Source organism: Dipodomys merriami, unplaced genomic scaffold (genome assembly GCF_024711535.1).
Source record: "Dipodomys merriami isolate MVZ:Mamm:240054 unplaced genomic scaffold, mDipMer1.0.p SCAF_84, whole genome shotgun sequence".
NCBI lineage: Eukaryota > Metazoa > Chordata > Mammalia > Rodentia > Heteromyidae > Dipodomys > Dipodomys merriami.
Window position 1 is genome coordinate 865,328 of NW_027206446.1, and position 16,248 is coordinate 881,575.

The 16,248-nt window shown below is 42.0% G+C and overlaps 1 protein-coding gene across 1 annotated transcript in view; it reads left to right on the plus strand.

The window, feature by feature from the left end:
- Positions 1–16,248, plus strand: part of Pik3c2g (phosphatidylinositol-4-phosphate 3-kinase catalytic subunit type 2 gamma) — a 120,614-nt gene that overhangs the window by 42,397 nt on the left and 61,969 nt on the right. Inside the window, exons 16-17 of the mRNA XM_070011653.1 lie at positions 4,053–4,183; positions 9,624–9,812. Coding sequence (XP_069867754.1) covers positions 4,053–4,183; positions 9,624–9,812 — 320 coding nt within the window. The remainder of the gene's footprint in view (positions 1–4,052; positions 4,184–9,623; positions 9,813–16,248) is intronic.

The window sequence follows — 16,248 nt, forward strand, 5'->3', positions numbered from 1 at the left end:
ATAATTTCAGAAAAATTCATGTTGTTATCTCTAAGACATTACAGACACTAATAGACACTACCTGTATAAAAATTGGGCCAAATTTCATGTATATTTAAATATCAAGTCCAAGGTCTAACAATTCCTTTTTCTTTTTTTAATTTTTTGTTAATTGTTTTTTTGTCAGTTCTGGGACTTGAACTCAGGGCCTGGGCGCCGTCCCTGAGCCATTTTGCTCAAGGCTGGAGCTCTACCGCTTGAGCCATAGCGCCACTTCTGGTTTTCTGGTGGTTCCTTGGAGATCAGTGTTAGGTTTTTAAAAAGAGGTAGGCGAGTAAGAACAGCACCAGCACGCATGTGGTATTCAGGTAAGGGGTAGGTTTATTCAGTAGACCTGCTGGGACCAGGCAAGGGTGGCACTCCACGTGGCTGGGAAAGGCCTGGGAATGAGAGAGAGCTGGGAAGAGAGGAAAGAGAGAAAAGAGCAGAGAGGGGTAAGAACAGTAGCACTCACGTGGTATTCAGGTAAGAGGTAGACCTGCTGGGACCAGGCAAGGTTGGCACTCCACGTGGCTGGGAAAGAGAGAGAGCAAGAAAAGAACAGAGAGTGAGCTAGAATAGAACAGAGAGAGCAAGAAAAGAGCAGCAAGAGCAAGAGCTAGAAACGAACAGAGAGAGAAAAAGGGAGAGAGAGAAAAAGAGAGAGAGAGAGGGGTCTGGGCCTGGGCTAGCCCTTATCTAGGGTATGGGCGGGGAAAGGTGTGGCCAGGTAAAGGGAAGTGGGATCAGGTGGGAGAAAGGTGTGGCCACATCAGGTTAGGATGTGACCTCAGCAGATGCGGACGTGACCTCTTCCAGGTATCCCAGTTGCCTAGGTAACGCAGGTACTGGGTGGAGACTTCACTGCGAGGAGGGTGGAGTCTGCTCGCCATCCAGGAGCGGACCTTACATTCCAGCCTTTTAATAATCATGAAATAGGGCGAGGATTCTCTCTGGCTACTTCCTGCTGACAAGGGGCGTCGACAATAGGGGTAAAAGGCTGGAATTTGGTCTCCTCCCAGAGAAGGCAGTGAACAGCAGCTGTCCCTTGGTTGTGTGAGTCCTTAGATGAAATCTGGAGAAGTCTCATGAGCATTGAGGGGCTGGAAAAAAAATACTAGAGAGCAAATAAATGGCAAGAGGAAGGACTTGGGGCTGAAAATGTTGGTAGAAATGTCCCTAGTTACTTCTGACATCTGGCGACTAGGTAGAGAAGTCAGGTGACAAAGGCAAGAATATAAATTCCTGTTCAGTTAATAGGTAGACAGGTATAGACATTGGATGGGCAGGCTTCTTACATCTACTGACCTCCTGGCTCAGGTTAATTTTGAAAGGGCAGGCACAAAGTAGCTGATGTGACATCATCTCCTCTTACTCCTTTCAACGTTCCCTTGTTCCCTAGACTGGCTGAGTCTAGGTGCTCGTTGCTGGGATGGCTTGTCCCAGTTGGTATTCAAGATTTGAACTCAAGGCCTGGGCACTGTCCCTGAGCGCTTCCGCTCAAGGCTAGCACTGAACCACTTTGAGTTATAGTACCACTAGTATTCAAGGAGGTTTGAACTCAAGGTCTGGGCACTGTCCCTGAGCACTTCTGCTCAAGGCTAGCACTCTGCCACACTGAGTTATAGAACCACTTGCAGAATTTAGCTGGGAGATGGAGTCTTAGGGATTTTTTAGCCCGAGCTGGCTTTGAACTGAAATCTTTGCCACAAAAGCCCTTTATTATTTCCAATTAAAGCAACAAGGAGATCAAGTAGAATAAGTAGAGCTTACCTGGTTCTTATCAAGAATTGCCAACAAATATTCTGAAATGACAAAACTCATTAGATGTGATGAAAATTTTAGCATAGATATGCCCAGTATTTTAGAACCATGTAGTCAGTAGTAGAATACACAACACAAAACAAAAAAGGCAAAACTCAAAACCTAAAATTTTGACAACATTTAGACATCTTTGCTAACAAAGCACATCAGATGGTTGGGCCTCAGTTACTAGGGCCTGTGAAAAGAGCAACTTGTTAGCAAGGCACCTTAGAATAGATGGAGTAGTAAACTTAGTGGAAGGTTAAGGGTCAGATGGGGCCAAACCCTTAACCCACCACGTGGCCAAGATGGCGAATTCAAGATGGCGAATTTCTGAAAGAATGCAAAGAAAGCCTGAATAGATTAAGCCTACATTGGCTAGCCTTTGAGAGGGAACCTAGAGGGGGGTCCCTGGGACCCAGCCTGCGTCGCACTCTTCAAGGCACAAGCCAAAAAGTTGTAGAAAAAAGGGTAGAAAGTTGCCCATGAATGGCAGAGAGAGAGCAAAGAGCCTGAAATTAAACTTCTGACCATTTACCATTGCATTAGCAAAAACTGTGCTTCTGAGAATGGCATAAAAATGAGGCTCTCTGGCTTTCCAGGGAGCGCGGGAGACATTTCAAAGGGGTTTCACAGCTCAGGCGTGATTCGTAGCACCCCATTAAATGAGTAGGAGAGTCAGTCTGGTGAGTGAAGGAGAGCTGACCAGGCAGAAGCGGCGTCCCGACTTCCCCCAGAGCCCTCTAGAGAGAAATGGCCAAGCCCCCAAAGCCAAGCGTCCTCGGCTTCAGAGGTGACCGCCTTTCAGCTAAAGGCCGTAGGAGCTCTCTGGCGTGGCGCCACGTCTGGACAGAGACTGAGTGACAGAGAGCCGTAGAGTAGTTTCACTCACCAGAGTAGAGATGTGGTGTGGACGTGGATGTGAAGGCAGCAATGGTATCGATGCGTTGATTCCGCCGCAGACAGACTGGTTCGCAAAAGGCCGTCAGAACTGCGGGTATTCCTCAGAGCAAAAAGGGAAGAACAAAAAAAAGAAAAAAGAGGAAAAAAACAGAGAAATCCCAGCTATCCTGACTTTAAGCCTTTATCCGAGTCACGGCACCATTTATGTTAGGTTTTTAAAAAGAGGTAGGCGAGTAAGAACAGCACCAGCACGCATGTGGTATTCAGGTAAGGGGTAGGTTTATTCAGTAGACCTGCTGGGACCAGGCAAGGGTGGCACTCCACGTGGCTGGGAAAGGCCTGGGAATGAGAGAGAGCTGGGAAGAGAGGAAAGAGAGAAAAGAGCAGAGAGGGGTAAGAACAGTAGCACTCACGTGGTATTCAGGTAAGAGGTAGACCTGCTGGGACCAGGCAAGGTTGGCACTCCACGTGGCTGGGAAAGAGAGAGAGCAAGAAAAGAACAGAGAGTGAGCTAGAATAGAACAGAGAGAGCAAGAAAAGAGCAGCAAGAGCAAGAGCTAGAAACGAACAGAGAGAGAAAAAGGGAGAGAGAGAAAAAGAGAGAGAGAGAGGGGTCTGGGCCTGGGCTAGCCCTTATCTAGGGTATGGGCGGGGAAAGGTGTGGCCAGGTAAAGGGAAGTGGGATCAGGTGGGAGAAAGGTGTGGCCACATCAGGTTAGGATGTGACCTCAGCAGATGCGGACGTGACCTCTTCCAGGTATCCCAGTTGCCTAGGTAACGCAGGTACTGGGTGGAGACTTCACTGCGAGGAGGGTGGAGTCTGCTCGCCATCCAGGAGCGGACCTTACAATCAGAGTCTCATGGACTTTCCTGCCCAGGCTGGCTTTGAACCACAGTCCTCAGATCTCAGCCTTCTGAGTAGCTGGGATGACAGGCGTGAGCCACCGGTGCCCGACTTTAACAATTCTTACAAAAATTATGCTTAAATGACAAATAACATAGAGTATAAGGAAGAATTATACTGCAGTTTCTATTATCCTAAATTAACGGAGTTTCTATAAGTCCAAATCAGAGAGAGGAAAGGTAGATGAGGACAGTCCTGATACTGAATGACTAGAAACATAGAACGAGGAGGTGGCAGGGGAGGAGAGGGGAGGGGAGGGCTGGGGGAGAAGGAGGGAAGGAGCCACATGGACCAAGATGCATTGCACTCACAACCTGCCCCATGGGATGGAAACCTCCCTGGACAACTATAGAGCTGATGGGATGCACGGTGTCTTTGGGGCCACCTTTAGTATTTGGCAAATCTTTTCTTTTTATTATTTCAGATTGATTTTCCAGAAACGGGATGGCAGTATATGAAGCCTGATTTGGAAGAGAGCAGCGTGGAGTTTGAAGACCCACCCCAGGAGTGTTTAAAACACATCGCCAGACTTTCACAGAAGCAATCGCCCCTACTGTGAGTGACCCAGGTCTTGGAGTGTCTTTTTGCACACACACACACACACACACACACACACACACACACACTCATCACACTTTAAGCCCCTCCCTTTCTTCCCACTCACACAAGCTTTTACTTCCAACGACCACATTTGCTGCATGATCAGTTCGTCGCTAGGTACGAAGGAAGCCCTTGTGTAGGATTTCAAGGATTCTTTGGCCCCTGTGTATTCATTCACTTTGACTTGACTCAAGAAAAGTATAAAGGTTGGGAATCAGTTTGTATCAGCTATTTTCTAAGTGATTCCAAGACCCTAAGCCAAGCTTATAAGGTAATTAGTGATTATTGGTGCTTGTTACTTGGAATCAATAAGTCACCGCTGATTGCCCTTGTTCACAACAGGCCAACGCTATTATGACACAGATTAGCACACAGACATGAGCATATAGTTATGCACACATACAATATATGCTATAATATGTAATCGAATTCATTATGGATTATGCTTTGAGATCTCTATAATTTATTGAAATGTCTATCAATATTATTATATAATAAACATTATTAAGTAATAAACATTAAAATATTAAATGTTCTATATTAATATAATTTATTATTCTGATATATAATACCTGATTATATAGTATGTAATTTCAAAATGTATATTATATATTATAAATATTATCTATTATATAAATAAATATATAAATGAATAAAATATTACATAAGATAAAATATTAGATTATAAATAATTATATGATACAATATAATATATGATATATACATATATATACTTAGATATACTTAGACAATATATATACTTACATATACTTATAACCTCAGGATTTGTTATTTGGTCCCTCAGTCTCTGTCCTGGGACCTCACCCACCGCATTCAATCATGTCACTCTGAAATTTCCATTTAAATTTCATCTCTCAAAGAGACCTAGGAGAAAGGATTTGTGGAGAGTCAGGTTTTGTCTAAAACTGGATTGCTTTTCCAGATGGAATCACACACACCCCAGACTGTTCAAGAAATAGCGGAGGGCCTGGGTGTGTTTTGAGATTATTTGTGTGGTGGTAAGCTTCTTTCAAAATCACCTTCTGTAAATAAATACATCTTACCCTAGTCACACTAGCCAATCACGAGCAGACTATCAACCTGAGCTTAGCCAATCAGAGCAGGGGGTGGGGCCTGTTGTATTAGGAAAATAATCTTAGGTAAATACATCTTACCCTGTTCACACTAGCCAATCATGAGCATACTGTGAACCTGAGCTCAGCCAATCAGAGCAGGGGGTGGGGCCTGTTGCATTAGGGAATAACCTTAGGTAAATACATCTTTCCCTGTTCAAACCAGCCAATCACAAGTAGATTGTGGACCTGAGCTCAGCCAATCAGAGCAGAGGGGTGGGGCCTGCTGTCTTAGGGATAACCTTATGTAAATACAGTTTATTCAAGCTAGCTAGTCACAAGCAATGGCTCCCTGGCTCAGCCTTGGGTTCATGCTTGGCTCCCTGATAAATGGGAAGGAAGTGGGGGAGAAGAAGCAGCCAGACTTCATTTCCAGTGATATGAGAGATGAAGGAAATGATTGGATGAGCGAAATCAACACATCCCTGCATGGAGAGTCTGCTCCAAACATTGCTTTCAGGACTGAGATGGTAGAAGAGTCTCTGAGTCCCCAGGACGCAGAGAGCATTGTACATTTTTATTCATTTATTTGTTTTAAATGATCCTGAAGTAGTTGTGCAATGGGGTCTCAGTTCAAGATGTCAGTTTATGAGGAGGATGCATCTTGAACTAAAGCTCCCCTTCTATCTTCTCCACATCTCTCCACGTCCATCCCTCATTACCTGCTCCTCCCTCCCCCCTCTCTCTCTATATATATTATATATATATGCTAAAAATAAGTACAATCTTTAATACACAGATAATATAATCTTTACATCTATAACCTTTTAAGTAGTTGTACAAAAGGGCCTCAATTCAACACATCAGTTTACGAGTACTTGTGCACAGATTATTAATCAAAAACAAAACAGGAGTCATAGTGCTTCAGAATTTTAAATATCTCCCAGCCAAAGCAGTCAAGCACAATAAATAGGACTCAAAATCACGGCCGATCAATACTGCCGGTGCCTGTTTTGAAATGAACCTCCAGTGAGCGCTCCATGTCTGCTGCTCCGGTTTCTATTTGTATTGCTGGTGTACATGCCGTAAGCAACGTTTTCTTCTGTTTCTCCCACTTGGCTCTAATTATTCACATTTGGTACCGTGCGGTGTCATTCTGGACTGGGAAAAACAGATGGGGAGCAGCCTTCGACGTGGCACAACTTGTTTTCAAATCAGATTCCCTCAAGTTTCCAAATATCATTTTGTTTGCAGACTAAAGTCCTGGAACATTTTTTAAGTTTTTTTTTTTTTTTTTTTTTATCATTTGCTCAATGACCTACTTCGTTCTCCTTTTGAGTTAATAAAATGTCATCAGTTTCAGACATGTGAAAATGTGCCCAGGACATCTGCAAAAATAAAAATCTATGGAAAATAACAATATTATCCTTTGTTCTGCAGCTTTGAGGTAAGGTCCGTACACGTCAAGGCGGGCGCTCTACCCTTTGAACCATGCCTCCTGTCTGTCTTCTTTTTTATTTGCTTGTTTTGAGGTGGAGTTTCACGTTTTCCAAGTCAGGCCTGGGCCACCATCTTATTTATTCTTCCTGCCCTAGCTGGAATGGCAGGTGTGTATTGCTGTGCTCAGCTTTTTTAATTGATTGAGATGCGGTCTTGCTGACATTTTTGACCAGGATGGCCTCCAACTGTGATCCTCCTGATCAAAGTCTCTAGTAGTAGCTGGGATCACAGGTGTGGGTCATTACTCCCAGCTTAAAAACATATATGTTGTTTAATATTCTTAATGTGCCAAAAAAAAGAGTCCAACTCTGAAAACTGCACTAAAACGAAGCATAGAAAACCATTTATACTGAAAAAAATGAAAGCGCCCACTTCAATGTGGGAAACACACGCCTGTCATCCCAGCTACTCAGGAGGCTGAGATCTGAGGATCCCGGTTCAAAGCCAGCCTGGGGCAGGAAAGTCCGTGGGACGCTTCTCTCCAATGAACCACCAAAAAACTGCAAGTGGAGCTGTGGCTCAAGTGGTAGAGCACCAGCCCTTGAGTGAAAGAGCTCAGGGACAGTGCCCAGGCCCTGAGTTTGAGCCCCAGGACTGACAAAATTAGATAGGTAGATAGATAGATAGATAGATAGATAGATAGATAGATAGATAGATAGATAGATAGATAGATAGATAGATAGATAGATAGATAGATAGATAGAAAGTACAAGGCCCTGAGTTCAAGTAACTGACACTAAAACCACAAATAGCTAGCTGAGAAGACCACAAGATAACCGTTTTCATCTTCCATCTCTATCCTAAAGAGCACAAAGAACTTTTACAAGAGAAAGAAGTTGGGGGGCAGGGTGGGAGGAGCCACAGAGAGGACGAATCTGCGGTATTAGCAGCGTTTAGGAGAGGTGAACGCATTGCCAGTATTTGCCTTCAGTCACGAGGTTTTGAATCTTGACAGGAGTGTGATTCGTACCCATATCTGCATTTGCCTAAATGTATCGAATGGTTTCTCAGTATTTCCTTCTATGTAAATTACAATTTGGAAAAAGAAGTTTTAAAAAAAGGAAACAGGTGTTGTTTAATATTGGAGGAAAGAAGAATTTAATCAGAGTATTATAGATGGAAAGTATGAGTATATATATATATATATATATACACATATATGTATATGAAAGCCATATATATGTATATACATATGGCTTTCATTATGACTTTTTTTCTGGGGGTTTTCCAGAAGAAAGTGCAGCAGAAAGATCCAGAAGGACCTAATGATGTAGCTAGAAAAGCCTCTCTGGTCATCTCCTATCTTCTACCATTGTCCATGTTTTTTTGTTTTTATCAATGAGCAAGGAGAACTTTATTGAATCATTTCGTAAGAAGAATTCTGTGTGGCTGAGCTAGCGCTGAATTACAGATTGGCATGTAAGCCATGAACAGACATAAATCTAGTGCGTCAAGAAGGTATTTGCCCATCGTGGAGAGTTAGGGGTGAGGTCAAGGAAAAGGGGAACAGATGGACGAATGAAGAGCAGAAGGGAGAGAGAATGCAGTTATCATATCCCAGGTTCAGATGTGACTATGGATCTAGGCAGCTGGAGGGGAGGGGGGAAGAGATGGGGGAGGAAGAAGGGAAGGAGAGTCGTGAATCAAAATGCATTGTCTTTACACACTCCGCTGTGCAGAATTGAAACCTTGCTGTCCAACTACTTGAATGGAAATCAATCCTTTAAAAACTGAAACAATAAGGCTGGGAAGGTGGCTCTGTGGGTAGAGCGCTCGCCTTGCATGCATGAACCATTGGGTTCGATTCCCCAGCACCACATGCACAGGAAAAACCAGAAGTGGTGCTGTGGTCCAAGTGGTAGAGCGCCAGCCTTGAGCAAAAGAAGCTCAGGGACAGCACCCAGGCCCTGAGTTCAAGCCCCAGGACTGACAAATTACTTAATTAATTATTAATTCCCATTTCTCATTCCTCTTGGGAGTCTGGGCTGATTATTTAGGCTGAGAGTCTTTGGGGGAGGGTGAAGTCAGGGGTCAAAAGTTATGAGTGCTCATGGCCCTCAGTCAGCCAACAGGCCGAGCTGTCGGCCTGAGAGCTCTCTATTCTGGAACTTTCTTATGTCGGGGAGAAACACTGGAGGCTTTAAGAAACTCCAGAAATTTCCAACTGATCTGCACACTTCCAGTGAACCCTGGAAGCGGGGTGGGAGGGTGGGGCGGGGAAATTAAGCTGGAATCCACAGAATGAATTGAGATCTTTGTGTTGGGGAGCTGACACTGAAGAGTAGGGGTGAACTTGGCCAAAACTAGCTCTGAAAGCAAGGCGTCTCCTGTTCTAAAAAGATGTCCACTTACTCAGGAATCCATTCAGCTCTAAGTTCATTTGCCCAACAGAAGGCAGGATTCATGGTGGACCAGATGCAGAGAGAGAGGTTATTTTCCCTCAAGAGGTGGCAGAATTTTGCCACCTAAAATGAAAACTGAGAACAAAAAAAGAAGAAGAAACGGCAAAGCGAAGAGGGAGGCAGAGTAAGAATGATTTCACTGAGCGAATGATGTGCTTATTCATTCACTTACTTAGGGAAAGAAGGTCGTTAGTAGGAAATAACCACATGGATCAGCTAGATCTCTTCATTTTCCAAGAGTTAAAAAGAAAGAAAGCAAGAAAACAACTAACCTTCCAGAGTGAATCAAAACAAAATTCAAAGAACTGCAGTCAGAGGTTGGCGTTGTGAATTCGTTTGAAGATGACAGCTTCTAATATGTCGTGGTGTGTGTGTGTGTGTGTGTGTGTGTGTGTGTGTGTGTGTGTGATTATTTTTCAGGCTCTCTGAGGAAAAGAGGAGATATTTGTGGTTTTACCGCTTCCATTGCAATCCTGAAAACTGTTCCCTTCCTTTGGTGCTGGGCAGCGCCCCGGGCTGGGACGAGAGAACCGTGGTGGAAATGCAAGTCATCGCGAGAAGATGGGCATTTCTTCATCCTTCAGAGGCTCTGGGCCTGCTGACCGCCAGGTAAGAGTCTCATGATAAGCACCAGATCGCAGGCTAGGAACGATGTGCTTGAAGAGGAAAACGGATGGATGGATGGATGGATGGATGAGTGGATGGATGGATGGATGGATAGGTGAGTGGATGGATATGGAAGGGTAGGTAGGCAGATAGATAGATAGATAGATAGATAGATAGATAGATAGATAGATAGATAGATAGATAGATAGATAGATAGATAGAGATAGATAGATAGATAGATAGATAGATAGATAGATAGATAGATAGATGAATAGGTAGATAATATGGATGGGTAGGTAGGTAGGCAGGTAAGTAGGTAGGCAGATAGACAGACAGACAGACAGACAGACAGATTAGATAGATAGATAGATAGATAGATAGATAGATAGATAGATAGATAGATAGATAGATAGATAGATAGATAGATAGGTAGGTAGGTAGGTAGGTAGGTAGGTAGGTAGGTAGGTAGGTAGGTAGATAGATAGATAGATAGATAGATAGATAGATAGATAGATAGATAGATAGATAGATAGATAGATAGATGAAAGATAGATGAATATGTAGATGGATAGGTAGATAGGTAGATGGATAGATAGGTAGGTAGATAGAGAGATAGACAGACAGACACACAGATAGATGAATAAGGATGGATACCTAGATAGGTAGATAGATAAATAGGTAGATGGGTGGATGGATAGATAAGTAAGTAGATAAATAGATAGATAAATGTAGATATATAATTAATTCAACAGTTCTTCTGTTTGTTCTCAATTTCAATAGATATTAATTCAGTGGATATTAATTTTAGATAAATGTAGCTGTGAATATAAATTTCAAGCAAATCTAAGCTATAATTGTGTCTTCACAGTAAATGCGCGGTTTAACTGATACCACTTGTTAAGTCAGTGAAGTGTTGCGTGGCTCTTAAAGAAATAATACCCCAAGAAGGAGGAGGGGGAATAATCGCCTCCCTTCTCTCTCTCAAAAACTTAAAACAACAGAAAAAATACTCTACGTGGGGCACTGGTGGCTCACACCTGTCATCCCAGCTACTCAGAAGGCTGAGATCTGAGGATCACAGTTCATAACCAGCTTGAGCAAGAAAGCCTACAAGACCCTTATCTCCAATAAACCACCAAAACAAAGCCAGAAGTGGTTCACGTGGTAGAGCACCAGCCTTGAGTGAAAGAGCTCAAGGACAGCGCCCAGGCCCTGAGTTCAAGCCCCAGGACACCACACACACACACACACACACACACACACACACACACACACACACACACACACACACACGGAGAGCCTTATGTTTTTCGCAGGTGTAGGTAACATCGTTAAGAGAATGAGAATAAGAGGAAGAAATGTATGTCTTCCTTGCTTTCCCACTGAACGAACCCAAGGGTTTACCTTCCCTTTGGGCAGCAGCGGGTGGGAGCTGGGCCCTTTCTTGGCTTTCCTCTTGTATCTGAAGCCAAGAGCAGACACTGAAGTCTGTGGCATGGGCCTGCCAGTCCCAGGACTTGAACTCAGGGCCTGGAGGCTGACCCCGAGCTCTTTCACTCAAGGCTGGTGCTCTACCACTTGAGCCACAGTGCCACTTCTGGCTTTTTGGTGGTTCGTTGGAGATAAGAGTCTCATGGACTTTCCTACCCCGGCTGGCTTTGAACCACGATCCTCAGATCTCAGTCTAATGAGTTTCTGGATGACAGGCGTGAGCCACTGGGCGCCTGGCTCCCAGAATCTCATCTTTAATTCATTTTAACGTTAATTGATTTTAAATTGAAAATAGTGATCGACATTAAAGGATCATTGCATGTTCTGCTGTTTGCATTTTTGTTTCAGTATTTCTCTGGGTAATGAGAGTTTCATGATCTGAGCTAACAGCAGCTATTGTCAAAGTTAAAGGAGAGTTCAATTTGTCTTATTTGGGGAACGTGGTCAAAACTTGATGAGTTGGGACTTTATAAAGTCCCTTGTCAGGCCCTAAATAAGGTCACTGCGAAGACAGGTGTGATGGTGTTGTAATCCTTCCTTGACTTCCACTCTCAGTTCAACCAACTGAACGATCAAGCAATGCGACGTTCCCAGCAATGAACCTTTCCACCCCTGTCAATTCAACAGCTGACTTTTCGGAGAACACACAGCGTGTGCTTGTTAAGTGAACTGTCTTGGCGAATTCTTCAGTGATCTGTGTGTGTATACATGTGTGTGTGTGTGTGTGTGTGTGTGTGTGTGTGCGTGTGTATATATATATATGTGTGTGTATATATATGTGTGTGTGTGCGTGTATTCACACAATGATATCTATATATACACTGAGACATATACATGGAAGTGTATGTGTGTATATGTATACATATATATGGGAATATATGCATTTTACACATAGACATATGTATATATGGGAACACATATATGGAAATATTTGTGTATGCACATATGTGCAAATATGTTTTTATATATTCTCATATATACATACATAGTCCCATATATACACACATATTCTGATAGCTAGATAAGTAGATAGATAGATAGATAGATAGATAGATAGATAGATAGATAGATAGATAGATAGATAGATAGACTTGGTCTGTGTTTTAATTGGCTTACCTTTTGATAGTTGTGTGTTCCATCTTTAGCTATGGAGATGTTTTAATACTGCTGTGCATTTAACCCTGTGTAAAGATTCATTACTGTACTTCTATTCTTTTTTTTTTTTTGGCCAAGAGCCATGTAAAATTTAATTTAGCTAGGCTGGGCCAGGGGTTGCTCATGCATTCACTTATTAAGCTCTAACAGAGGGCTAGCTAGATGCTGGTGCTTCCAGAAGAAAAAGAAAAGCCACTGGAATCAGAGAGTCAGGCCCAAAGTCTATGGTTCAAGTGTGATGGCTGCTATTTTTTTCCTGAATTCCGAAGCTCAGCTCACCCATTGCTAATCGCAAGTAGGAATTAAGGCAGGGAATTAAATGTCCGTGCAAGGAGAAGATTCATTTAAAAATAGCAATACTGGGTACGCAATGGAGAATTGCACCAGGAATTTAAATAAAAACAGGATGGGGTGCCAGGATTTGCACCCCTCCACCCCACAGAATATAAATTTAGCATTTTGCAGGAAGAAAAGTGATGTATTTCCCAAGCAGTGACTTCAGTTTGGAAAGCTCAAAAAAAAAGAATATATATATATATATATATATATATATATATATATATATATATATATATATATGTACCAAATCACTGTTTACGGTAGTGATTAATTGATACTGAAGCCAATCTTGATGAGCATATGAGAAGCAAGAACAGAATACGGAATTGGAAGGCATTTACATAGAAACTCCCATATACAAGAATGGCTAATGTGATGTTTGATGAGAACGAATGATCCAAAATATATGTACAGGGAAAATGGTAATGACCTGAATGGGAAAAGGAAGAAATAAGTCCTAAAAATATAAGTCATCGTGACACCCTCCCTCCCCCCACCCTCCCCAAAAACAACATAAAAAGCAATGTTCTCTACTCAATGTTCTCCATAGAATGTTCTCTATTACAGGATAAGTAAGTTGTGAGTGCTACATAAGCTCCCAGTAAAAGAGAGAGAGAGAGAGAGAGAGAGAGAGAGAGAGAGAGAGAGAGAGAGAGAGAGAGAGAGAGAGAGAGAGAGAGAGAGAGGTAATTCTTTCCAAGAAAAAAAAATAAGCAAATCTGCACAAAGAAATTGAATTCTATTTGTGGAAATTTCCTGACTGTTCAGAGAATAATAACTGACTGAATAGTGACCAACTCTCTATGTTGGAAAAGAACGGTCCAATTTTGGTTGGGGGTTGTGGGGTTCGGGGCTCCGTGAGTCACAAAAGAATTATGGATTTGCGCCACAGAAGGTGGCCAAGCCCGGGCAACGTGTGGACAGATTTATAAAGTGTCTGTGGATTCTTCTGGAATCAGGATACAGGATGGATTTTTCTGAGAGGAGAAAATGAGCCAAGTGTATTAGACGTCAAGTATTGGAAGGAAGAAAAAAAAACCCATTTGAAGAATATCATTGACCTATAATGGATACGAATCAGTGTAGAGGAGGTAGAATTGATGGAACTTTCCAGAGGAGAGGAAGAGAAGAGATACAAGAACACTTGGAGCTTCCTGATTGGGGCAAATGTTAGAAAATTGCATAGCTCACCAAGGGGTTTCTAGAAGTCGGAGGAAATTTGGATAGTGGACATTGGAGAACTTTCTTTGGATTGGACCACAGTAGAGATGCCAAAACATGACAGCAGAAAATATTATGCAAGTTATAATATATAAACGTATTATACAGATCTTTCAGCTTGCCAGGAAACTCAGCCCTTAAAAGAAAGAAGAGAGGCTTCTGTTTGGTTTTGTTTTCTTCTTGTGAAGGCAGTAATTGAAGAAGTAGCAGAGGTTTTCAAAACATGGTAGAAAATGTAGAGGAAATACAGAAAGACACCAAAGCCAGGGCCTTAGAAAGGCCAGTACAAAGTTTCAAGAAAATAAGGTAGAAAACAGAAAACTGGTGGCAAGAAATAGAAAGGCCCTGATGGTAGGGTAGACTTCATTTAAAAAAGAAAACAAGATGTTCAGAGTCTAAAGGGAAGTTATTAAATAGAATACACTGAAAATACAGATCAACTCAAAGTCAAGAGGTCAATGAAATTAGTGACAGAAAGATTCGTGTTGTTGACTTTTTAATTAACAAGTAACAATTGTGTACACTTGTGGAACAGAATTGAATATGATCTACCTATGTGTCGATCCATTTATATCTATCTATCTATCTATCCATCCATCCATCATCCATTGACCTATCTTCTATATCAGTTTATCATCCATCCATTTATCTATTCATTTATCAATCTGTCATCTAGCGAGCTAGCTATACATGCCCTGTTGAAAATTTAAATCCAAACAATTAACATTTCCAACTTACAATTTGCCATGTTGAATTGCATTAATCCTAATAAGCAAAGCAAATCAATCACGGAAAGGTTTCCTTTTGCTCTAATTACATTCTAACTGATTCTATTTAATTCTGAGTTGTTATTTTAATTCATTCGTTCTGTGACGACCATGATTCATGCTCCATTTCTATATTCAAGTCCATAACTGTCCATTAGAAAACATCTCTGTTCAGTTCTTTTTCCTTTCTTTTTTATTGTTGTGCCAGTCCTAGGACTTGAACTCAGGTCCTGGCCACTGGGCACTGTCCCTGGGCTTTTTTTTTTTTTTTGCTGTATCCTAGCACTCTACCACTTGAATCACCACTTGTACTTTTTTCTGGTGGTTCCTTGGAGACTTTCCTGCCCAGGCTGGCTTTGAACCACGATCCTCAGATCTGAGCCTCTCAAGTAGCTAAGATGGCAGGCATGAGCCACCAGCGCCTGGCTCTCTGTTCAGTTTCTGTATCTCCTTGGACCTGAGATATCTTATTCCTTATTTCTAGTTTCTAGCTGAAGAAATAACTTCCCGATCCAATTAACCAAGTTACTACACTGCTTATTATTATGCTTATGTTGATCCATTCAGAATACAATCAACCAACCATCCAATCAATTACCCCAGTTACCTTTATGATTTTATACAAGTGTACATAAGGGCTAGGCAAAAGCTTAAGGAACTTTGCTAGAATCACAATAGTAAAGCTACTAAAAGCAGAATGTTCTAGATATTTTGACTCTTGAATCGGTGAGCATCCATCAGCAAATGTCCTGGGAAACTCCCTGCATTTCAGATATTGTGTGTGTATAATAATTAGGTAAAATTCAGTTGCCAGCTTTCCTAGGGTTCTTAAATTCTTTTTTATGTATTTATTTATTTGTATTCATTGTGGGCCTTGAACTCAGGGCCTGGGCGCTGTCCCTCAGCTCTTCAGCTCAAGGCTGGTGCTCTACCACTTGAGCCACAGCACGACTTCCTGTTTTCTGGTGGTTCATGGGAGATCAGAGTCTCACGGACTTTCCTGCCCAGGCTGGCTTTGAAGCTTCTTGTATTCTCCACTACATAAAAATCCTTGAAGGATGTTGAATTATTCGGTTCACAATCACCCCCAAAAGATCCTGCTTTGACAGTTTGCTCAGGGAAAAAAAGATTTTTTTTCTTCTGTCACATCGGATCGTTTTTGGTACAAGAAACACAGCAAAGATATTCATATTGACGTATTTTTTTTGGTTCTTGTTCCAAGTCACCGCTGAGTGTGTCATTTGACTGAAAACCTATTGGAAAAACAGCTCTGAGCTTCTGATGGCGTTGTAATGCTAAGCTGACAGTAGGGTTTTTAGCTGTGAATAATATCCTGCAGGAGAGCTTGCTGTGGATTTTGGAGGCTGACATTTTGGTCACACTGGAAACCTGATCTCTGATTTCTTTGCTTTTCATTTCCCTCAAAGCTGCTTTAAAAAAATTATTATTATTATTAAAGGTCGACA